Source organism: Emydura macquarii, unplaced genomic scaffold (genome assembly GCF_026122565.2).
Source record: "Emydura macquarii macquarii isolate MOO-44397 ecotype Brisbane River unplaced genomic scaffold, CSIRO-AGI_Emac_v2 contig_691, whole genome shotgun sequence".
NCBI lineage: Eukaryota > Metazoa > Chordata > Testudines > Chelidae > Emydura > Emydura macquarii.
Window position 1 is genome coordinate 10,280,740 of NW_027130828.1, and position 25,335 is coordinate 10,306,074.

At 42.6% G+C, this 25,335-nt stretch overlaps 1 protein-coding gene across 9 annotated transcripts in view; it reads right to left on the reverse strand.

Moving 5' to 3' along the window:
* Positions 1-25,335, reverse strand: part of FUBP3 (far upstream element binding protein 3) — a 61,483-nt gene that overhangs the window by 20,239 nt on the left and 15,909 nt on the right. For 5 of the 9 annotated variants that reach the window (XM_067541952.1, XM_067541956.1, XM_067541957.1 and 2 more), the window contains 10 exons: positions 16,264-16,314; positions 15,801-15,834; positions 13,909-13,958; positions 11,543-11,614; positions 10,203-10,260; positions 7,498-7,660; positions 6,124-6,222; positions 3,823-3,927; positions 3,265-3,367; positions 2,528-2,628 (listed from right to left, as the gene is read on the reverse strand). In XM_067541952.1, the coding sequence (XP_067398053.1) occupies positions 2,528-2,628; positions 3,265-3,367; positions 3,823-3,927; positions 6,124-6,222; positions 7,498-7,660; positions 10,203-10,260; positions 11,543-11,614; positions 13,909-13,958; positions 15,801-15,834; positions 16,264-16,314 (836 nt within the window). The remainder of the gene's footprint in view (positions 1-2,527; positions 2,629-3,264; positions 3,368-3,822; positions 3,928-6,123; positions 6,223-7,497; positions 7,661-10,202; positions 10,261-11,542; positions 11,615-13,908; positions 13,959-15,800; positions 15,835-16,263; positions 16,315-25,335) is intronic. The other 4 variants (XM_067541953.1, XM_067541958.1, XM_067541961.1 and 1 more) reach the window with 2 other exon arrangements.

The window sequence follows — 25,335 nt, forward strand, 5'->3', positions numbered from 1 at the left end:
TGCTCAGTGAATGACTTTTTTTTACCATTTTGTTTCACAGTCCTGCTTAGTTAGACATAAGGGGTTATGAATGTCCATCTGCAATATCTACAACTTCAGAGTTATTTGCTGTTATCCCCAGCAGTGCTGCAATTAAACATACATCAGACAGTAAACTGTGTGTGCGTGTTTGTGTAGACAAACACACACACACAAAACAACTAGACTTTCTTCACCATCCAGTAAAACCATGGCTCAGTTCATAATCGGGGTCTGTAAATGCCAGCAAGACTCCGTAGATGAAAAAATGCCTTGGTTCATTTATACAGCAAATTCTCCCTTTCTGCTTGTTCAGAACAAATATTTCAGTGACATGGTTCAATCATCACGACCAGGCTACACTCCACTCAGCAGAGCAGACATTGCTGTATACAGCGTACAAGAAGGAAATTGGAGTGTGCAAAAAACATTGACGAGACATTCGTTAATCTGAGTCTTGATGGGTGCAGCGATGTACACAAGGATCTGTAATATGTCCTTGTGCAACAACAGAAGGTGGGGTTGTCTATCCCACAGAAACGACTGATACACCAGGAAATGCCCAGACAGCAGAATATTTAAAAGTAGCAGCAGTAAAAGCTATAACTTACTGAACAAAAATTCAAGTGTATAGCTTTGTCACAGACAATGCTGTAAAACGTAGCAAAGATGAGAAGAAATCTAAGAGATAATGAAGGGAACCTGAAATTTAGAACACATGGGTGCAGTACTCGTTTGGGTCCAGCACTCATTTGAAGACTTAAGTACAACTCCAGGAATAAAGGAAAATGTTGCTGAAATTGCAAAATACTTCCGTAACCACCACCGTGTTTCAGCTTCACTGAAGACAGCCAGAGGATCCAAACTAACTCTCCCCCAAGATGAACAATGGAAGTTAGTGGTTGACCGTTTTGAGCTATTTATTAAGCACTAGTCTATTCTAATGGCAATCTGTGAAGAAAATCAAGACAAAATAGATGGAACTATCACAGCCAAAGCAGTCGACATCAAACTAAAGACAAATGCAGAAGATACGCTGAATATACTGAAACCTATGTCCACAGCCTCGGACAACGGCAGAAAGATAAATTCCTGTTACCATCCTAATGCATCTTGACGCAAATCATGAGCAAAACGTAAGTTATCTAGTAAATAAGCAGTATATCACTCACCATTTTCTCATATACTAAAAAGATACAATTCATAAGAATCTGACAATATTAAGATATAGAATTGATTATGTGAGGGAAATGTAGAGCCCGGGTGTGGCCATAAATGCTGTCTGAGAACTAGCTGGATGTGTTTGAGAGACCTTCCATAGCTGAACCAGCACATCAAGGATAGCAAAACACTAAAGGCCTTGTCTACACTAAAAAAATAAGGGACATATTTATGTCAACTTTCAGCATCCGCTTTTATAGCGGTGGCTCATGTCCACACTGCTCTCCTCCAGTCAGTGGAGTGTGTCCTCACCAGAAGCACTTCCACTGACTTCAGGGGCAGTGCGTGGGGAGCTGAGAGACTCATCTCTCGGCTCCCTGCCGAGAGCCCACAGGCTCCCGGGCACCCTATGGGCTACCCTCCCCCCCTCCTGGTCCCAGCTGGGAGCTGGGGCAGCTGCGCGGGGACTTTACCCTGCATCCTGCCCAGTCCAGCTCTGAGCCGGGAGTGGGCTGCAGCAGCCCGCCTTCGGGTCAGGGCTGGAGCCTCCTGCACCCCGGCTGCAACCCAGGCAGCAGCCTCCTGTGACCCAGGAAGCCGGGCAGCAGCCACTGTGTCCCGCTTGGTCCCAGCTGGGAGGTGAGCAGCAGCCTCATGCGCTTTGACTGTGAGCTCCTGTGCCCTACCTCATCTCTCAGCTGGGAGGCAGCCTCCAGCACCCTGGCTAGGAACCCGGCGGTAGCTGTCTATTTCCTGGGCTCGTAGCTGGGTGGCAGCTGCCCGCAGCTTGATCAAATACAGGGCTCTGGCCCCGGCTTGCAGCTGGTAGCCAGGGAGCAGCTTCCCATGCCTGGCTCAGAGCCCCCGCACTCCGGGTTTGCCCCGCAAGCCAGGCAGCAGCCTCCCATGACCCCTCAGAGCAGTAAAATTGACACGTATGACAGCCCCTCCACCACTCTACGGGCACACTGTGTTGCCCTACATCTGCCGACAAAAAGCCCTACGCCTCTTGTAGAGGTGGTTTTATTTTGTTGGAAAAACAGGGCAGTTTTGTCAGCAGGGTGGTGACAGTAGTGTGTACATTAGCACTGTTTTGTTGACAAAACTCTCTAGTGTAGACCAGGCCTAAGAAAGTGACACTACAGCACTCTAATGGGTAGCAGCATAAAGGGGCTTGCTAAAAAGAGGAGGGAGAGGAGAGAACAAAGTCGCCTACTCAACACCGTCTATTCCTTCTTAGAGGGTGGCCTATAGTCATACCACCACGTCTACTATGTACTTCCCATAACTACATTTCCCATTCTCTATTAATATAGGTGTTTGCCTCCTGGGAGTACACAGAACCCACCTGTGCTGTGAGAATAAGCTCATTGATGATATGAGCTGCGTGCTGACACCGATCAGGAAGCCCCATGACCTGCGCGACTCTTTCAGGACTAATCCCATCATCTGTGGAGGGAGAGGTGACAAAGACTTAATTAAGAAAGGGAAAACGCCCACCCACCAAATGAAGCTTCCCTCCAGTATGGTCATAGCCAGCAGTGTTTTCTTGCAGGTAGACCAGTCATCTGTTAGACCTACCACCTTTCTCCTCTACCTTCAGCCCTTACATGCAACATGATAAACCTTGAAAGAGATTGCTCTATTCTCAACTGGACAAAGGCAGCCAAGTGACAGAGGACATTTGAATTTGTCAAGCCCTGATGCCTAAAGGCCAGGAGTACCCTAAAGAAGAGTACTTTAAAGCCAGGAAACAAGGTTTTCCATAACCCAATTCTTTGTATCAATTAGCTACAAGACCAAGACATCGCTGTCAAAGTGTCTAATATTTTGCAAATGAAGTGTACACAATTTCTTTCCAGTCTCTCTTTCCAGTTTCACAGGCAACAAGCAGAAAACCTCTGTAGAAACTGCATGAGGAACCAAGGTGGTGGTATGTCATATCTAAATTGGTGTTAGAAAGAGACACTAAGTAGGACAGAAGGAAGACTAGCTGCTGAAGACTAGCACTAAATAATAAACCTTGGCAGTCCCTGCTTGGCATAGTGAACAGAAAGTAACAGACCTCTGTGTTCTCACACAAACCTGGTTTAAACTGAATCCTAACGCCAGCATCGTTCTGAATCTTTTTGATCATTTCTCCGTTTCTTCCTATTACAATTCCAACAGCAAACCTGGGCACCGAGACCTGATGGGAAAGGCAAAGCAGTATGAAAACTCAGAACTGGAATGTACTATACTTGTTTTTCAAGGGGTGTTTTTATCCCACTTAGGTACTGTGCCAGGCCAAGTGAAGCAGCTCTAGGCTGTAAAGCTTTACCCCTCTGAAGCACAAGTATATGAGCAATACTCAAGATTTTCACTGGCCATAAATCCCCTCCCCTATCAAAATTAACCCTCTGCATTACAAGAATGGCATTTCTGAAAGTATTTTGGAAGAGAGAGAAGTGCCAATTGCAAGTCCAAACAAATGCCCTCTCTGGAAAGCTGGTGAGCCTCTTCTGTTGGACGTGTGTGATATATTTAACGGCAGTGAGCATTATGAAGGAATTAAATCTCACTGGCAAGGTTTGAAATTAAATGGTCTCCATCCCTCACTCTCCATGTGGGAAGATAACCACAGCACTTTTTAAGGAAGCATACCTCTATGCTGCCTCCTCCCATTCTAGAGCTGAAATCACTCCGTACACCTCGGAAATCTGCCTGATCTTTCTCTCGGATGATCTCCAGTACCATTTCCCTTGCTTGCTGTGGGGAAAGAAATTATGATTAGCTTTTAACTAATATCCATCCCACTTCCTCCATCTTGGTGCTCAGGGCCTCAATGGTGAGAAGGCTTCAAGCTGAATTGCTTCTTATAATAAGCAGACTGAAATTCCTTGACTTGGGATTTCTCTCACTATTTTAATGGAGATCTGTTTTGTTCTCCTTTCCCAATTAGAAATTTGATCGCTTTTTAGGAGGAAGATCCTCATGTAAAATTGTTTAAAATGCCTTTAAAAAAAAACCATGGATGCTTGTTTCTAAACTATAATCTGAGTTAGGTTTTTAAGGAAATTAAAGGCCCTTGCTGCTGGATGGAATTCAAACTCAAACAAACATGCTATAGCAGAAGCCATGATGTCCACTAGAAGGTGGGAAGGAGGAGACAGGAAGGGAAAGAAGAAATACAAGCTACCTAACATGGTGAAAGGTAAGCAATGGAGAATAACTCTAGTAATCTTGGAAGGTTTTCCTACACAAGCAAATAATTTTGTGTTCATTTCAGAAGGCCTTTCACAAGCTACTATATAGCCCAGCTAGTGAAAGTGTACATTACTGAGAGCAGGTCTACACTATAAGTGCTACATTGGCACAGCTGCGCTGCTGGAGCATGTCTGGTGAAGACACTGTATGACGACAGGAGAGCGCTCTCCCATCAGCATAATTACTTCACCTCCACAAGAGGCAGAAGCTATGTCAGCGGGAGAGCATCTCCCACTCACAAAACACTGAGTGGACAGCGCTAAGATTGCTGCAACTTGTGTCACTTGGGGGTGCATGTCTTTTTCACACCTTCGAATGACGTAAGTTAGTTTGACTTAAGCGGGAGTGTAGACCTGCACTAACAAACGTATAGTGGCCATCTTTTATAGATGTGTACTTATTAAAGCTACATATCAAACTTCAGGCTTCATGCACTACTTAAAGCAGCACTGCTGAGATTAGTGGTTGTGTTACAGGATATAAGGGAGGTTGTCCCCTCAACTTTTTTCTGAAATAGCGATCACAAAAAAAGTTGATATGGAGGGAGATAAAAGTTATTGGTGTGATTTAATACAAATCTGCCATCTCAAATTATCATCTGCCAAGTGCAATTGATGTAGCGTCCAGAGTGCCCCACCAGGATAAAGGGTCCAGTGAGCTTGTTACATGCTGTGCAAACAGACAATCACTGGTCAAAGGGCCTACAGTCTAAGATCCCTTGATTCTGATTTGCATGTCATTTACTGCTCAGGAAGAACATGGAAAATATGCTAACGCACATCCAGCAAGGCAGACTAGTATACGTGACAGGTAACATGCATTTTGATTGAAAAAGTAAGATTGCTTTTCAACTTGTCTTACGGATTTACACCTTTGTAATGCTAAGCTTAAGTAGCTTGTGAATCATCATTCATAAAATTGAAAGCTGCATCACTAGCTAGATAAAACTAGGAGTGTAGGAAAAGATATTCGCATTCGTCAGTCACGACCTGCGACACCTATCATTTTAGGTGTTTCTTAAGCACCTGTGGGAATCAGAGTCTCAGCTCCCACTGAAAATCAATAGGAGCTGGGTGCCTCATGCTTCTGAAAGATCTCACACACAGTTTGTATGTTTGGGCAGGAACTGAAAATCTAACTTTGGCTGTTGGGTGCTACTTGGTGCAACAAACTGCTGTACCAGTCTTAATACCTTCAGAGTTCTCAATCCAGATTAGGCTGCCAGTCTCTAATAAAAACGTATCAATTTCACAGAACCACCTCATAAGCATAAACTGCTATCTCTGGTCATTCTAAACATCCACTAGGAAGCATCCTGCCTCCTCTGGTGGGATCGTGGGATTAAGTTCTGAAGCCAGGACTATGTATTTTAAGTGGGGCACCTAGCACAACAGAGCTCCTGCGAATAAATTTAACCCTTTAGTGCCAGGAGCGGTTCTGCTTTCAGATTACAAGTGTTGATTGGCTGTCTGAGGTATTAAACATTCTGGTTACACTGGTGACTTATCTATAGAATGAGTGCCAGCACCTGCCTTCTTCAGTGGATGTTTAGAATGAGCAGCAGCCATCATTTTCTTACAAACTATTAGCAGATTTATTTAACTCCATTACATGTTCACAAGCACTATCAACAACTCCATTGTCTAAAGAGTCCCTTAGTACTATTATACAGAATCATATGAGGTTTTTACTCCATACCTGTACTTTAAAAGCATCTCCAGTTATACGGAGAGGTTTATCTGCTCCCGTCGGTAATGGGCCATCTTGGATCATAACCATTTTCACACCTGTTCGCTCCTGCAAAAGCCACACAATACTTTAATAAGCAAGGTACCTTAGCAAAAGAGTGAACAGTAGGTGTCTAAACTTGGGTCATTAAACATTTCTATGGATCAGATCAACAGCATTCCAAGCTTGTGATTTTTTTTTTGTTTTTTAAAGCAATCTATGGTCCTCTACTCCACAAAGACCATAACTGTTCTACTGCCTCAGCACAGGACTGCAAGGAAGTGTCTCTCTCACCACACCACATTTTATTGCAGAGACAACTGCAAACAGAGAATCCAACATCTGTTTCTCTATCCAGATGTAACAGTGAGACAAGAACTTCACTAAACACACCATTATGTGGTGTGCCCAATACCTTTGGATGGTGCAGCCATAATTAAAGTTCTCAACAAATAAATCACAATTATTATCTTGGCATAAATGTAAAAATTAAATATGTAAAAATTTGTAAAGTATACCAAGATAGAGGGAAGAGAAAAGATATCCAGGTACACTAATTAACACATACACAAGTTTTAATAGGGGTAGAGGCAGAAAAAAGGACATTGAATACCAACTTCACCTACAGAAATAATGAATTTGATTAAACATATCCCGGGGAACAGCACAGCAGGCATTCAGCAGCTTCAATAATGCACCTGAATCCTGACCTGGGATGATCCTTTGCTATGCCTAAGGTTAAGATTGTGTCACAGTTATTTTTAGTAAAAAGTCAAGGACAGGTCATGGGCAATACACAAAAATTCACAGAAGCCATGACCTGTCTATGACTTTTACTAAAAATAATAGGGGTGAGGGGCTGACCAGGCATTACTAAAGCCTGGGAGGAAGGGTATAATTTCATGGAGGTCTCTGGAAGTCTCAGAATCAGTGACTTCCGTGAAAAATTTTTTATCCTTAGCTACGTCAGATGAGGCCCCTCTTAAACACTGCACACATTTTGCCACACCTGTGTCTCTCCCATGATGCAGACAAATATCCTCTAGCAGCTAAACTGAGGACAAGCTCATTTCTTTTGAAATTTGGGGCTGGATTTGAATCCAGATCTTTCAAGGTGAAGGGCTAACATGTTAACTTCCTACAACAGACACTAGACGTTCTTCATTTTAAAGCACTCTCTTTTTATATCTATTGGGTCACATACCACCTTAGGTTGTTGTGAAGTGAATGGATGGAACACCAAGATCACATACTACCAATGATATGTGTACCACAGTTTGGGAATCCCAATCTAGAAAAATTTTGCTAGGCGACAGTTCCCTGAAGTAAAAACATCTTGCACACCTGCAACTGTTTTATTGTTTCGCCTCCTTTGCCAATGACTAGACCCACTTTGGATGCCGGGATCAGAATCTCTTGGATCGTACTATTGCCATCAACATCGTTGTGAAAGCCAGGTCCATTCCGACAGCGATCCACTATCTGCCCCAGTAGCCTCTTCGCTTGTCTTTGAAAAGAACCAAGGGAAACAACCATTAGACAACACAGTTTCATCTATCCAAGAAACTAAGAACCACTGGAATGTGAGACTCTTGGAGAGAGGAGAAGTGAAGTGATGAGAAGAAAACCATGGTTAGCACAATGGCTTTTAAACTTTGGAACACCAATTCCCCTTCACAACACCTGTCAGAACTCTGATTTCTAAAAGGGGGGAAAGGAAGAAGCAGTGCATCTTGACATCTTTCATGCTTACACATTTTTAAAGCATTGGCTTCCCTACATCTTGAGTGTACCATATTTTAAGTGAAGAATTTCTAACGCCTAAAACCCCAATTTTATTTTTAATATCAATCTTTGTAAATCCCACCCACAGCCTCACTTCCTGACTGAGGCAGGCCAGGAGTGCTGCTCTGATACAGTAACACAGCAGATTAGACCACCACCCTCTGATCCCACACAGAGCCACAGGCGAATGTCTCATTATTCTCTGCCTGCTCTCCCCCAGCAACACTGGCAGGGTTGCTTGCAGCCTCCCATCACGGTTGGGGTTGCTAAGGCTGTACAGAAAACGGGGCAGTGGCACTGTGTAGCAGCTAGGGCAATAAACTAACTGCTGCTTGTGAGAACAGATGGATGAAAGAGCCAGGGCCAGGAGATTAAAGATTGCTCCCTGGCAGTTTTATAATGTTTGAGCTGACTGGCAGAGGCTTCTATCCTCATGTTAACTGCTGCCATCTACCTGCCCCTTCCCTTCACTGAAGAGGCTGGAGCCAAGTCAGCAGTCACCCATTTGCACTTGGGTGGGTGGTTCTTCCTCTCTGCTCCAGTTAGCATCCAACCATCCCAGGTACATTAGGATGCTGCAGCTCATGCTAAAGTCTTGAAGCAGCGGAGGGAAGCGCCCCCCGATGACGCATTCACCTGGGGTGAATTCAGGGGGTGGTGGTCTGATGATCTGTGTCCAACAGCAGAGCATCATCCCTACCTCGGGCATCAATCAGGAAGTAAGGCAGGAGCTGGAATTTCCAGAAGCAGATTTCAGATTTCAAATCAATGGTTGGGTTGTTGATTTTCTTAAAAACAATTATCTTCAGTTTTATTCATAAAGCTCTTACATTTTGAATAAAGTTAATTTTTTTTGATGGAAACAGTCAGGAAGACAGATGAAAACAGAGGGCACATGATGCTTGGTGTTTTAGGTGGGAGAGGAGTGGTTAGGAATATTGCCATTAGTTCATTTTTGGTGGTGGGGACGACAACTCCTCACGAAGGACTGCATGAGGAAAATCCAGATATCCTACTGGTATCACAGTCAGGCTGATGTTAAATATCAGAGAAGGAAATTAAATTCCATGTCCTCAGCCTTCTTCCTCACTCAGCTTCACAAGTCTAAAGAAGTAGGGTCATTTGAGATAGTCTTGGACCCTGAGTGTGTGTTCAGTTGCATCTTTCAGAACTTCTGGGTGTTAAGAAAATCTGGCTCTTTACCATTTTTCCCCAAGCATCTCAACAGGCATTACAGCTTTTTAATATTTTGCTCTTGTTCTGAAATATCCTTTGCTAGAGGGAAAAATGCCTCAATATCAGCAAAACCGTATTGTTTGCCCTATAATATGAGCTTGCCAATTACTCTTATTCTGGTTCACCGCTTGCAGAATTATGGTACAGCGAGGGGATTTAAGCATCCTTAGATCTCTTAGGAATAGAAGAATACTGAAAGTCTTCTCTTGAGAGTCTTTGTGCCTATGTATCTTTTATTAATCAAATGCAACTCTTAAAGATTTCCAGATGGATTTTAAAAAACCCACCTACCCAAAGGTTGGGGAGAGAAAGAGCAGCTCCATATGTTAACTGTGTTCCTGTAAGCCAGAGGATCCTGGATCTAGTCCCAGCAGGAGGTCCTCAACTGGTTTGGGAGAGTCTCAAACTCAGCTCCTGGGAAGGGGGAGGGAGGAAACACTGTCCCTAAAGTTTCCATAGGCCTAAAGAGTAGAAACCCCTGCTGGATTGCCAGAGGCATCTCGACCCACGCAGGGACCAGACTTTAAGAATTCAGCTCAGTCCTTCGCTTCTGGCTGGCAGCAATGGGAGGCATGCTGATAGACCTCATGCTGCCCGGCAGCAACACTGCCAGTTTATTCGGGAGTGGAACCGGCAGGCTCTGGGGGGGGCCTCCTGCAGTCCTCTCCTGAGCTGGAAGGATGTTCATCTCAGTAGCAGTGGAAGGGGAGGGGAGAAGAGTGCCCTTTAAAGGCTGAATTTAGTATCCTGGAAACTTGCAGTTAGTCAACTGCGTTCGAGGTGCCCTAAGAGCAACCCTGTGAAGTGGAATTCCATGGGATTCCTGCAGAGGGTTCAGCAGATTGTAACTGCAAATGCCTTTGATGTGTAAACTTCTCAGTGTTAGAGCAAGTAGCTCTAGAGTCTGGTGACCCTAAAGCTTCTACAGGCCAACATTTGCTGATTGTGGTTAACCAAACAGTAGCACTGATAGACCATAGTGGTAAGGAAGAGGAAAGGAAAGAGGGAAAAAACAAAAGACGACTCACTCAATGCTCTCTGGCATTCCGGTGAGCACACAGGGCCTCTCAGGCATTCCACCGCTGTCTGTGAAGAGAACAAGAACATGACAGGGACTGGCTATTTCACAACTCCTGAATGGCTAGCCAAGCGGGCACATACAAGCAGCCTAAGCATAGATTACAGAACTAGCTCTCTCTTTTACTTGTTAAAAGAGACAGTAAAATCTACATTCTCCTTTATGGATTGCACGTTATAAGAGGTTGGTGAGAGACAGCTATCTCAAGAACAAAGTGCAGCTTCAAAGCACACGCAGTTCTTGTGTGATGCAATCAGGTTCTATACCTGATTTGAACAGTTGGCTGCAATTCATTATAATTATGTATCTGGAAGTAAAGCAAATATTTGCTAAGTATCTTATTTATCCATCAATCACCCTGCACACTCACTGCTGCTGGCGTATTCAGCCTTGCTCTTGTGGCATCTTAGACTGATACGATTTACGGCATTTTCCTACACTTATTACAACTGTATATTCCAAGTTAGCTTTCTTTTAAGTGTCACACTCCTAGTAAACAAGTTGTTGCATGCACTTCAATTGGATTAAAAAAAACTGGACAGCAACTTCAGTGACCATACAGCAGCAATAAAATGATCCCTTTGCAAATGAAACATGTTGATGAGAATTCAGAGATATCCAGGATCAACGTATTTCAAAGACAAAATGGATGTTTCCTTTATTTTTAAATCTTTCCCTTCCAATTAAGATTAAGAACCCAGAACATATTTTGCTGTAACTATATTCCCCCCATGCAGTATTGCAGTTCAGTTTTCTCAGGGGGAAAAACAAAACAAAAAACAAACTATCTTCACAGCAAATAGTATAAAGCAAGAACACAAAGCATATTACACCAGACTGGTATTGTCTCCTTTTCAGTTTGAGATGGATCCTATTAGGAGCAACTCTTGACCTCATGAAATTTCAGTTTCCAAGAACCGACAAGACTAATCAATTAAATACAATCCATATCTGATCTGTCCAAAAAAAAGTGCCACTGGAAGACAGCCTTAAACAAGAGCATTTCCAATCTCTAGGAAAAACATGGACCATCCTTTAACACAACACTTAAGTTGCACCTGCTTCTTGATTAGAGGTTGTCCCCTCATTTTGCTCCCAGAAGTAGCTAACAGGTCTGTTTTCTGTGCTAGTATGGAGGTCAGTCCCAAAACAGAATTCCCTTGTGCATCACTTGGTAACCAGTGAAAACATCTACAAATGTGATGCACAGCCAGGTCTCCATGTCTATTGGATGAGCCATGTTTCAGTGCTATGCCCCGTGATTTGTCCAATACGCACAGAGGCTCTTACCTGGAGCGATCTGAATTTTGCAGCCAGACTCTGCCTGGATCCGTGAGATCTGTTCACCACCCCTGCCGATTACTGAAACAAGTTCAACAAGTGTCAATTTACTATTGTCCTAGCCAAGAGCAGAGTATCTGCTCCTTTTACTTGATTGCAGCTGGCTATAAAGGGGAGATTGCATTTCAAAACTGTGAAACTAGATTCCATACTCTGGTATACAGAAGCCAATTTTTAGGGTAGAATCATTAAAATTTTTGCTGAATTCTAGTAATTGTATTTCCTTATAAATACCAGTCTTACACTGAAGTGAGAATGCATAGTAGGTAAAAATAAGTCATTAAACACAGCCAGGCAGGGAAAGGTTTTTTAAGGTTATTGTCCAAGGACCACCTGAATCTCCAGTCTGATAAGAAAACATGGCTGTCCTGATAATTTTGCAACCAAAGCACAGGTATTGCAGTTGTTGCTTTTTTAAAGAACTCACTGCCCTCCTTCAAGAGTATGTTGCTGGTCTGATCTACACTTCAATACGTTCAGGTTTTATATTGAAGTGCCATGCCAGACCTCAAGCTGAAAGTGGATACTGGCCTCCCTTAGATTCCCCTGCATCACAGAATGATGATTGCATTTCACACTATAGCAGGGAGAGAACATGCACAGCCAGCCATATAGTCCCTTCCCAAAGAGCAATATGGAGCACAGCTACAGGACAGCCAAGTCTAATAGGCATGATTAGGTCAACATTCACTCAGTAAAGGGCCCTCAACTGTGGAACTTGCTTCTGCTAGCACCTGTATGAGCGTGAATCTTTACCACCCTTTCTAGTGGCATGAAGCAACGGAACTACACAACTACCCTCTGAATGGCCAGCACCTGGCCCTCTAAAAGCAATTGGGTGGGAGAAGAACAGTGTCGCTCCTTTATAGGAAACCAATGAATGATTAATAAAAGAATTAGAATTATGTAGATTCTGGAGAAACTCCACACATCAGAGGGTGTCCATCCAAAGCTCTGGGTACCTTTGACATGTATTTTAAAAAAATATGTAATACATGCCTAGAAGCTAAAGTGGCATCTTAGAGATGTATGTAACAGCTAGCCAAAATGGACAGAGGAAGAAATGAATGGAGTAGTGGGCCTGTAAATGGTTAATTTTTACTCTTCCACAGAACTGAGCCAGGAAGACAGGCTTTCATTTTCAGCTTCATGTCAGACATGCTGATCAGTCCATGTGTAATGGCAGTTAACATGGATTATTATTTCCCTTTCCATTCTTCATACAGTAAGCAGAACATTTTGGGTGATCTTCCTTTACCGGAAGAGATGGCATGTTGGGATCCGAAGGTTATGGAATATGCCATGGCAGCTGGAATCCAGCACCTAAGGAGTAAAGGTGTTCGCTACAGAGAGTCATGACAGCAGGAGAATTTCCTTGAAGGAGAAACAGTGAACAGTCAGAGAGGAAAATAGGAATCGGGGTGAAGTGTATGAGAACACTGTCCAGGGTGCAAGAGTGAGGTGAAGGAAGGGTGGAATAAGGAAACAGAATCAGGAAGAAAAAGAAGAGAGAAATCCACCTGGGCAGAAAAGTGCACCCCAGTTACTTCTCCCTGCAGGGCCCACACATGGGGGGGAAAGGGGTACACTTTACCGGGGCCCAGAGGCCCTGTGGGGCCTGGCCCAGGCTACAATCCCCATTAGCTTGAGGAAAAAATTTTTCATGGCTCATGAGATTGTATGTATGGGATGAGGAATACGTGTGTGGGATGGGGCCCGTGTTACAAATTTGTACTGGGCCCGAAAAAATTAGGCTTGGGCCCCGTCTCCCTGCACTGAGTGTACTAGGTCTCTGAAGCATAGTCTGACCTACCTTACATGTAAAAATTCAACTTTCACTTTAGTGTTTAAACACTATTTTGTTCTTCCCTCTTCCCCCATCCCCATTGACAAAAGTGTATATAAATGCAGTAACTGACTGGTGACAGGCAAACAGATTCACTCTTAGCAAGATATTATGTAAATTCAGTCTGGGGAATTTGGGGTTACAGCCAGAGTTACCAGAACACCAGGTCTTCAGAAATCTGTGTCTCCTGCACCCCAACCCAAAATCCTACCCCATATTTGTCACTGTAAAACCCTAGTGCCTTATCAGCAAACACAGGTAGTTTGTACCTGGGTTTTAAGTACAGGGTAGTGTGACAGGCACAGTTTCATTTGCCCTTACTGGGGATGTTGTTATTAGGTAAGATTTTTCACAGCAGCACTGACTGAAGTTGTGTGCCTTATTCCTCACCCATCACAATAAACATTGTTCCTGAACAGTATGTACATTTAAGAACTGACTTTAGAACAAAAACAACCAGGATACTTACTAAATCCAACCATTTTATCAGGCACTTTGAATTCTTCTGTTATTACTGTCCTAAAAATGGAGATTCCAATAGTCACTGCAAAGAACAGTTTAGTAGACCCACTTTTGTCCTCCCACAAAAGACAGCCAGAGTACAAAGTTCTGTATATAAAAGTAAACACTTGAGCCAGAATCAAAATCATTTGAGTTGGAAGGGACCCTTAATGGATCATCTATTCTGCCTCCTTCTTTGTGGAAGAATTGATTTAGTTATTCCTAAACTCTGATGTATTTTAAATCTAGCCTTGATTAGCTCCACTGAAGTTAATTCCATACCTCCTTTGGCTGTTCTTGCTCCAAATGCCTCTGTGTTCGAGTACTTAAATCTTTTCTAAAATTCAACCTCAATTTTCCATGATGCGGCTTAAGCCCATTACTTCTTAGTCTGTTCTTATTGCCTGAGACTAACTGGTCCCTGACCTCTAATATCCCTTCATGTATTTGTAGACAATTATCCCTCCCCTTGGCGTTATCTTCTCCAGAATTAACACAATTAACAATCAACTCTTCCTCACAGGTCTTATTTTCACAAACCTTTTATCATTTTTATTGCTCTCTTGATGTTCCAATTTGTCTGTCTTAAAATATGATGCCAAAAAAACTTAACAGTTTTCCATCTGAGGCCTAATGAATGTCAAGTAGAGCAGAATAATTACCTTGCTTGTTTTCCACATGACACTCCTGTTAAATACAGCCCAACGAATATGGCATTTGCCTTTTTTTATTACCACTTGATTCAAATGAATCTTGATAGATACTTCCCAACTCTTCATATATTGAACACTCACAATATGCAATTTGTCTGATACCCCTGAAAGCTCAACATAGGTTTCTAACACAGCCTCTTAAGACATCTTATGGTACACAGTTTGCTTTTGATCAGTCATGGGAAGAATAAGAACATGAATTTCTAGACTTTTCCACAGCTGCGCCACAGATAAATATTTATGACTAAGGACCTAATCTTTAATATGATTCCCTAAGTGCAGTACTAGAACTATATTGTCCCACTCATACCAGAGTTAGAATATAGGTCTCCCTAACTGTCAGACAGCAGTCTAATGCCATAGTTAGATCCTGTATTGTAAAAGGGCCCTCAAGTGAATTAGTGGTGGTGGAAGAACAGTAGTAGTTGACAGTTTGAAAAATGAGATCCTCTATTTGAAGAGGGAACAGGCACAGCAAGGATCTACCCACTGTTCTAACATAACACTTCAACCTTGGTTTAACAGTACCACTCCTAACTACTGGGAGGTTGCAAGTCTGCGTATCCTTGCCCTTTCTGCTGAGACCTTAAGCCCGGGGGGCAGTCAGTTATGATGGCAGTGTGCTGCCATCAACACATTTGGAATTTAAGGGTTTTGAGCAAGAGGCAATATCTGAAGTGTAGCATTGCTGAAAACCATCACCTGCTACAGAAATGCCAGAGTCTAGAAATCAAGCACGATTTAAGACACAGCATTCTTCAGAGCCACACTATACCATGGCTGGCAAGGAGTCATCCAAGGGGTCATATTTCACCAGCAAAATGAGAAATACTCAATTGCCAGCTTAATACTTCTGACTCCAGTTCCACTGCCAAAAAAAGGGGGGGAAAGCATGTCATTTTCTTATGATGCTCAGTCCTACAGATTTAGATGAAGCCAAATCCAAACTTTCCTTTAAAAAATGTGAACTCTCTTTTCAAGTGCTCAAAGTCTCAGAAAGGGTAGACAAAAATTGCAGTCTGGAGAAACCAGGGCTTACAGTTTTCCACATTCTCAACCTCTGACTTTCTAGCACTCTAGTACAGATGGTGGATCAATAAACAATTAGAAGTGAACAATAAATAATAAAACATAACCCACTGCTTACCTTTGATGTACCAGGGCCCCTAACTGGTTACCTACTGTGGCAGAGAGAAGAAAAAGAAAAAAAATCAAAGCATTAGCACGGATAAACTAACTTCATCCCTATAGAAAGAGTTCTTACCATTTCATCAAAAAAAGAAAGAAAAGCAAAACAGTAATTTAGGTTCAGTGGCTGAAATGAATGTGTTATGTGGTAAGAAACAGGAGGGGATTTCTTGATCAACGCAGTCTACAACCCAGTGTCCAGCTGAACACAGGATAGGAAATTGATCTGCATCTCCCCATGCTGAGAGTCATGGGAGAAAATCCTGCCAGCCAAAATCCCTGAAATTTACCTCCTCCCCCTTCCCAAATTAAACCCAATGTAAAGATCAAGCAGATTGGCGTGTATTTAAAAAAAATCAAAAGGCCAAAACAGATTTTGAGATTTAGTTTAATCAGAAGTATTAGAGATCACTTGCACATACTTCTCTCTGTATCTCTTATCTGTGCTCCATGGAGCCCACTTAAACGGAGACCTGTTAAAGGAATAGGTCTGTTAAGTAACCTTGTGGCACCAAAATTGTATCCTTTTATCACATTTCTACTGAATACACACATTTCAGCCACACTTACATCATCAGTTAGTGGCTCATCTATGATTAGCCCTCACCCCCTCAACTAACCTCCCCCAACCAGATGTTTTTGCTATTTGTTTCACCCCACCCCAAATAGACAAATATTTCCTCCAGAAGTTGCTGCAAAAATATGGTTCAATTACAGACAGGGGCCCACTGCAAAATAGGAAAAACATGCTGCAAAGCTTCCTATTGGATTTCACACTAAGAAATGGACCATTTGATCCTAACAACTAGAAAATGACCATTTTGATTATATAGCAAGCCTGGGGGCATAGATGGTGAAACCCGATGAAATAAGCAGATACCATCTGAACTGTGATAATAAATATTTTGTTCCAAACTTCTTGGCCATAACTTGCACGATCTTTGATCTAAAACAAGTGGTCACTCAGCTGATGAGAATAAGAAAACTGATGCATCTCACATTTTTCAAATACAATAGAAAAATGCATGGTTTGCAGTGCTGTAGCCATGTTGGTCCCAGAATATTAGGGAGACCAGGTAGGTGAGGTAATATCTTTTATTGGACCAGCTTCTGTTGGTGACAAGACACTAGTTTTTAAGCTTACACAGGGCTCTTCGGGTCTGGGAAAAGTACTCAGGGCAGGTCTACACTACAAATTTACACTGGCATAGCTGTGCCGCTGTGGTGAATCTGGTGAAGGCGCTCTAACTCAATGGGAGAGCTCTCTCCCCTTATGCTTAATAATTCCACTTCCATGAGCGGGGGGTAATGATGTTGGTGGGAGACGCTGTCCACATGGGGGGCTATGGTTGGTATAACTACATCACTCAGGGATGTGGATTTTTCACATTTGAGTGACACAGTTATACCTAAGACTAAGCCTCAGTGTCACAGTGAAGTACAAGGAGAAACAGATTGCTGAGCATAATGAGTTAACACATGTTGGGAGAGACCATTCAAGGGGAAGCGGGCAGTTAACACCTCTACAATCATAGGACAAAGGAGGGTTAGTGGGTTACAGATTCTGTTATGGCAGGGTCTGGGGCTGCTTTGAGTTGGTATGTCTTGGTCTGTGAGGACCTTGCTTCTGATGAGCATGGCGAGGTTGGAAGGCTGTTTGAAGCAACCAGTCCTTGTCCTCAAAGGAAACCTGCACATCTTCAGAAGACTAGCCTGGAACCTTAAATTCATAACTCTGGTAGATATACAAAGTCATGGACTCAAAGACCATGGATTTATGGCTCGTTACAACAATCTGTAACTCACTAACCCTTCTTTGTCCTGACTCAGCAGAGGTGTTAACTGCCCACTTTCCCTTGAATTATCTCTTCCAATGTGTGTTAATTCATTACGCTCAGCGATCTGTTCCACCTTGTATTTTGTTTTGACATTGAGTATCTTTCCCAGACAGGAAGAAGAACCCTGCATAAGCTCAAAAGCTTATCTTCGCCCACAGTAGCTGGCCCAATAAAAGTTATTACCCCACCCATCTTTTCTCTCTAATAGAAAAATCATAAAATCTGTGACCAGACACATTTCTTAGATAAATAAAATAGGCAAAGAGTCAATACCATATTTCTGTTCTATGTCAATATCTTGATAATGGTCCTGGGCCAAGATATTGACAGAATATGTTTTCATTATGCTCTTCAGCTCAGAGGTAAGATAACTGCTGTGTTATTGACTCCTTTAGATTTGCCTTTGCATACGTTCACTTTGAACATAAAATGTCCTAATTTAATAGTCATCAATATTGCAGTAGAAAAGTTGGATGATGTAATGGGGAATATTTGCTCTTACTAACAAAGGTACTACTACACAGCAGAGCTGAGCAAATTAGATACAAGCTTATACAGTAAATTTGGAAACATAATATCTTGTCCCAAGCTGCTTTAAAAATATTCTTGCAACAACAGGGCAAGAGACATTATTTGTAATACCACAGCACCTAGGAGCCCTAATCATGGATCATAACTCCCCATTATTCCAACAGTGTGGCAGAAAGAGCAGTCCCATTATTGCCAGTCCTGTGGTTTCAGATTTTCTTTTAGCATTTTCCCTAACACAATCCATTTCAGCATCTTTCATAGCAAACCAGATACAACTATTAAAATCACCACAAACAGATTACGAAACGGAGCTATGTCCCATGAGCCCGAACACCTGTCTTAAATTTTACACTGATACTCAAGGCTAAGAATCTGTCACAGCTATTTTTAGTAAAAGTCAGGTACAGGTCCAGACAACAAACAAAAATTCATGGAAGCCCATGACCCGTCCCTGACTTCTATTAAATATGCCCTGGGGCAGGGCTGGGGCTTGCAGATGCTTCTGCAGCACGGGCTGGCGACCGGCTGCTCCAGCCCTAGGGGGCTGACCCAACCCGACCACTGTTCTGGCAGGGCAGGAAGCTGGCCACCTCAGCTGTTCAGTGGCGGCGGTCAGAGGTGGACTGGCCAGTCAGCTATTCTGCAACGCCTGGTCGGCTGTCCGGTGGCCATGGCAGCCGCTGATCCAGCAGCCACTGGACTGACAGCTGCTCCAGCCCTTCCCCAAAGAAGTCACGGAGATCCTGGAAAGCCACGGAATCCGTGACAGAATCTTATCCTTACTGATCATTAATAGCTTCCAAAGTACTTGTTGGGGTGACACTGTTTCATTGACAAGCAGACGCTCATTTAAGTCATGAAAATAATATACTGCACATCTGTAGAGCCTCCTGTCCAAAGATTTCAAATGCTTTACAAACAAATTAACCCTTTCAACATGCAGGTAAAGTAGATATTATCCTCATTTTACTTAAGGGGAAATGGGGACACATTGAGGTTAAGGCACTTGCACAAAGTCTGTAACAGAGGAGTAGAACCCAGATTTCTTGCCTCCAAGACCTGTGTGGCTTAGGCACACCCCCTCCCTCCATCTCCTATGCACTCTCCCCCGCCCCCCACCCAAGAACATGAAATACAGAGGAACACCACCATGCAAAAAAAAAAAAAAAAATCAAACCATTACCCCTCTCTGGAAAAATGATTATCCCATGGTTCAATCTGAAGTTACACTCTTCCCCAAACATGCCCATTTTGCTCTGAAAGACAGACTAATAGAGGCAAGTCTGGGGCAGAATGCATGCACAAACTGATGATATATTCTATGCAGAAGGCACCATCTTCTGCTTAATGGCAAGGAGGGGGTTGAACACTGACTGGCCACATACGTGTTTCCCCCTTTTTACATCTACTGAGTACAATTTAACTGTAACTGCAGTCATTTTACTGCAAACCAAGAAAAAGAATGAATAAAATCAGCCCTATTTCCTGTTAATGACACCTGCTGGTTGATAACTCTACATCCTGCTTTAGGCTTCACCTTAACTGAATTCTGTCAAACAGATACTCCAAACAAATGCAGATTTATTTATTTTTATCTTCCACCCTACAAAACAGTGCAGTGCCTCCCACTAAATTAAAGTGCACGGTGGGAATATACAATCTTATGGAAGAAAATATCCCCCTCTCAAGAATAAAACCACAACAATGCATCACACACCAAAGTTGAGGAAGATAGGGCTCCAAACTATACTTTAAGATTTTGTGCTCATGCTTCTGTTGAAAAGGGTCAGGAGTGTGTGTGTTAAAGTGTATTTTTTCCCCAAATACTTCTCCCCCCTGCAGCCTGTCACTAGTTTTCTCCCTAATGTAGCCTTTAAAAACTTCAGCCAGAGGTGAAGGCTGCCTTTCTTCCAGTTGTTATGTGTTATTACTAGGGACCTACCAAATTCATGCTCCATTTTGGTCAATTTCACAGCCAGAGGGTTTTAAAATTGGTCAATTTCACGATTTCAGATGTTTACATCTGAAGTTTCATGGTGTTATAACCATGGGAGTCCGGACCCAAAAAGGGATCATGGGAGGGGAGGGGGCAACAAACCTGTTGTGAGGGGTCGCAGGATTGCCACTCTCATTTATGAGATACCTGAAGGCAGCAGCCGCAGAGCTTCCCGCAGCCGGAGGAGGCTCATGGAGATGAGTCTGATCTTCCCGAGCAGCTGACAGCACCCCAGCCAAGGATTCTGAGCGGCTAGTCTGGGACAGGCTGGGGAGGGACAAGACTTGCTCTCTCTCTACACGGCCCCTCTCTGGAGGAGATCAGACCCACTTCAGATCAGCCACGGAGCTTCCTGCACTCTGGTTCCCAGAGATGGAGGTGGGTCTGATTTCCCCCATGCTGCTGGGAGCAATTAACACACAGGCCCCTAGCCAATTTGGGGCCCCGGCTGAAGCCACAGGGGGTCGGCTCCCCAGGCTCCAACTCTGCTGCAGTGCACAGGCGATGGTGTACCACCCTCACTTCTGCGGTGCTTCTGGAGGTGGGTCTGATCTCCAGACCACCGAGAGCAGCTGCGCAAGGAAAGGACAAGTCCTGTCCCTCCCCAGCACGGTCCAGACTAGCAGCCCCTAGGCTGGGGCGCTCCCAGCAACATGGGGAAGATTGGATTTCATGGGGAGGGGCTTATTTCATGGCCCGTGACACAGTATTTCACGATCATGATATTGGTAGGGCCCTACTTATTACAATTTCTTTGAAGTGCTCATTAATGCAAATAAACATTTGCATATTTGTGGGATCACTGAAATGAGGGAAATAATGGGATTCAGGAGCTGAAGTTCAGGTTCTGACTCAGCCACTGAACCTTTTGACTTTTTACCCCAGTTCTCAATCTGCAAGACAGGGATAATACATCCTTCCTTCCACTCTTTCTTCTTGTCTATTTTGATTGCAAGTTCTGAGACAAGGATCATCTCCTACTATACATCCATACAGCACTTAGCACAACAGGGCCATGATCTTGGTTGGGATCTGTAGGCACTACTCTAATACAAATAATCTGAAACATTAGATTTGCTTTGCCACTTGAAATTGCCATAAACATTTTGGGGATGGGGAGAGGTCTCCAGGATCCTTCCATCTCTTCCTGCCAGCCCTCTTTACCCCAGAACAGCAGCAGTTCTCTATCTGAAAGCTGAGCACTGGTTCTAAATTCTATCTATGTCACTGAAGAAAACAAGACACTTTCTTAAAGTCCTGACTGGACATAAGAGTTCAGGTTTGAGCTTCAATTTCTGAGACTCAATATGCTGCTACTAGACAAGATCCCCCCATTCCTTTGAAAAAGCAACCTTATTTTTAAAAAATTGTTTGGTGTTGCAAAATGGTTAAATTGTGCCATTCGTTAGAAATATTCTGGCAGTACAACAGTAGCAGCCAATAGAATATAGGACAGACACATAAGAGCTGGATTCTATTTCCAGCTGCATTCAACCAAATCTAAATCTATGTAATTCAGGTCCTGTCTACACATTGCGGCAATGCACAACAGAAGGATGTGAATTGTAGAGCACTTTAAAGTGTTGCACTCTAACTACACTCTACAGTCCCTGCTGACACGAGCTAAAAAGAGCACGTTGATGCAGTCCTGTTTGAAACAGTCCTATGTTAAATGTTAACATGCACGAAGAATCTTTTAGAGCATGCTAGCAGGGTCTACACCTTGGAGCGCTCTAAAATTTACATCCCACTGATGTGCATTCCACATCACTACAATGGAGATAACCTGCCTTTGCAAAGTGTGTTAAGACACACTGAGGAGAAGTGCTATGTATGTGCCATGTAAAATTAAACAGAAGTCACAGTGTGAGTGTTAGTGCTGAAAAAGCCAGTTTTGTCCAACCGTGCTACCACCACTCTCAGTCAGATCCCCACCCTGTCCAAGCTCACTGTGTGAAGAAAGGCATGCACGTTTCGGAGTCCCTCCGAGGGAAAGGAAATAATGAAACCGAAAATCATCTGTTTCAGACCCACAGCCTAGGTCAGTGTAGCCAATGTTAGTAGCTCTAAATTGTAGATTAAGGTTATTGTACGGGAAGGGGGAGGGGGCTTTTGCACACCGTGTTTTCCAATACTATGACAAATCTCTTTTCCCTATAAAGGCTCTACAAGTAGCTGAACTTGTTATGACCAATGCACTGCCACCATTTGTCTCAGAGAATTTCATACCCTTACATCAATCACCAGTACTGGCCGCCATTTACAGAAATGTTCAGGTATGGAGTTAAGATTTCCTAGGTATTGGCAGTTCATTCCCACCCCTCTGCTATTCGAAAAGTGGATTCAGAAAATATGCAAGAGCATTAAGTAAGAACAAAAGAAATTTTGTGAAAAGCACAAAAGTTATGTGGGGAAGCTGTAGTAAAGAGGACTGCATCCAGCCATGAACATGCAGCATAAAGAAAACAATACCTGAGCCAGACTATTTTCTAGTACGGGATGTGTTTTAGCACTTACCAGAGAGGGAGGTTTAACCAACTCTCCCAAAATCCAATACATTTATGGAAGTGATCTGAAAAGCCCCTTGGTGGTGATGTTTCCTAACTGTGGTCCATGGACCACTGGTGTTGTGCAAAAGACTGATTGGTCACATAATACTGCCTGTCCTTGTTTTCAGCTGCTGAACATTATTAAAAGACTATCAAAATATAACTTTCTCTCTCAATATTACTTTTCCATGGCCATGATCACTGAAGATATCTCAGGAATATTATGCAGTTGTAGATGAAGGGATATGGTCCATAAAGCCATAGTTGGGAGAAGTGATGGTTTATAAACATCTGTGAATCATGGACTACCAAAAAACTGAGAACCTCTACCTTACATGTCCCTATTTAAGACACAGTGGGAGCTCTGTGCAGAGGCTTACTAGACTGGGCCCTAGTTTCCCACAGTAGTACAATTTTCTAATCATACACTTACAAAGAGGGTACACTGGGATAATCATATTTCGGTTTAGGATTTATTTACTACAACTACTACTACAAGTAAAATCCAAGATTACTAAAACTAAAGAAGAAATATTTTCTTGCCCCTTCCCATTCCTACAAGTTTGATGACTTAGTGATTTTCACAGCTTTCACATATGGTCACTTATTTTTTATCCCTGACCTGTCAATCAATTTCCCTTTTGTTTGTGTGATCTTATACAGCAGAGTTTGTTTGTTTTTTTTAAAAGAAAATTTGAGGGTAAAACCACAAAGATGTACAGGGGGCTCAGAGGCAAGTACAGTACCTGCAATTTTAAGAAAGCTAGAGACCAGATTTCAAGCATAGCATCCCAATAAACTACAGCATAATATCTGTATTTCTATCCACTGTATGTAGACAAAGTCTACATGTACAAAACACACCAGAGAGTACAGCACCTCTAAAAGGCTCTGCTTGGAAATCAAACAATGCCTGCTATAGGGAAGCATCTATTTGAATGAGGAATTTATAATGCAATTGAAAGGAACTGCAGTGAATCAGCAAGCTCATTACAGAGGCTGAATTTGTGCTGCTGAGGTTATTTAACCACACTTAACCAAAATTTGGCTGAGTTTATGATTTGCTAGTAAAACTTGAATATAGGCTTAAATTTACAAGAACAAGGTCTGAGTAGATAGAACTGTGTGAGCGCATTTAAAAAGTGCTTTGGCCATTTATGTATTAAGAGTTCATATATAACCAAATACATCTGTTTCAGATGCCATTTTACACATTTCAATTCTCATTTAGATTTTAATAAATGCAAGAGCTACCATACTGGACCAGATCAGTGATCCTCCAGTATCCAATCTGACAGCAACCATTTCAAGATGCTCAAAAGGAGGTCCAAGAACACCTACAAAATCTTGGCAATGGTTAGGTCGCTGGTGTGACGAGACCACTGCCAATCATGCCCATATTGGCTCATTGTACTCCCCTGTCTGTATCCATCTGTTGTCCCCTGTTCTATATTTAGACTATAAGCTCTTTGGGGTAGGGAATGTCTTTTTTCTGTATTTGTACAGCACCAAGCATACTGGTCCATGACTGGGGCTTCTAGGTGCTACCGTTCTACAATACACAACAACAATGTAGTAGGCTGTTGTTGAATAACCAGCCCCAGGAAAAGTTTCTTTCTAACCCTCAGCAGTCAGAGGTCAGCTTATGTCCTGAAGCCAGAAGGTAAACATACCTACAGTTTTTTTTCCTTAATCTTTACTATAACTGGATGTTCTTACTATCCATACAATACCTAATCCTCAACTGAAGCCTGATAAGCTTCTGGCAGTGATGATATTTTGTGGCAATGAATTCCATGGGCTCATTATATGAGCACAGTATTCCAGTATTCCACACTAAGCAGAGGTCTTTACTGAACTGTCCATAAGGATGCCTAGCTTTCCTCAGTTGTTACAGCTGATTTAGAACCCAGTCAAATGTACAAGTAACTAAAATTATTCCTTCCAATGTGCAATACTTTGCACACTTAAAAAAGGGAGGCAATTTTCAATATGATCTCTTTCATTAGTTTATAGTTTTGGGATAATACGTTCTAGTGAAATGTTCCCTGACTCCTACTTAAATGCTATCTGATTTGCATTATTTCTTAAATGGGGCACCTTCCATGGATCTCACCTCCATCATGATCAGGACTATTAGGATCTTAAGTAGAGAGGAAGGAAGATCTGAGGCTTTACCGCCTGCACTTAAAATAGGCCAACATCTTTCCCCCTTCTGAAGCACTCCCACTAACAAAAAATTGCTTCAGCTGAGACCTTCACTAGATGTTGGAAAGGGAACAGCCAGCTGCCCAATCTGCCATTATAAAGCATTTGATTACTGCTCTGCTTGGAAGATGTTAAATGGAAAGTATTATTTTGCTTGAATTATGGACAGGCTTCAAGCTTTTCTACAAGCCTGACATTTGTTTTTAAAAGCCTTCCAGAAATAGCCTTACTCAAGTAGACAACACCGTGTTGTTGGGGAACTGTTCCTACTTCATTAATTACTGAGGTGAGTATCAGTTCTAGTTACAGTTCTAGTTACATGAAAAATGTGAATTAAAAGTATTTCATTTGAACCTGACATAACCGAATTTA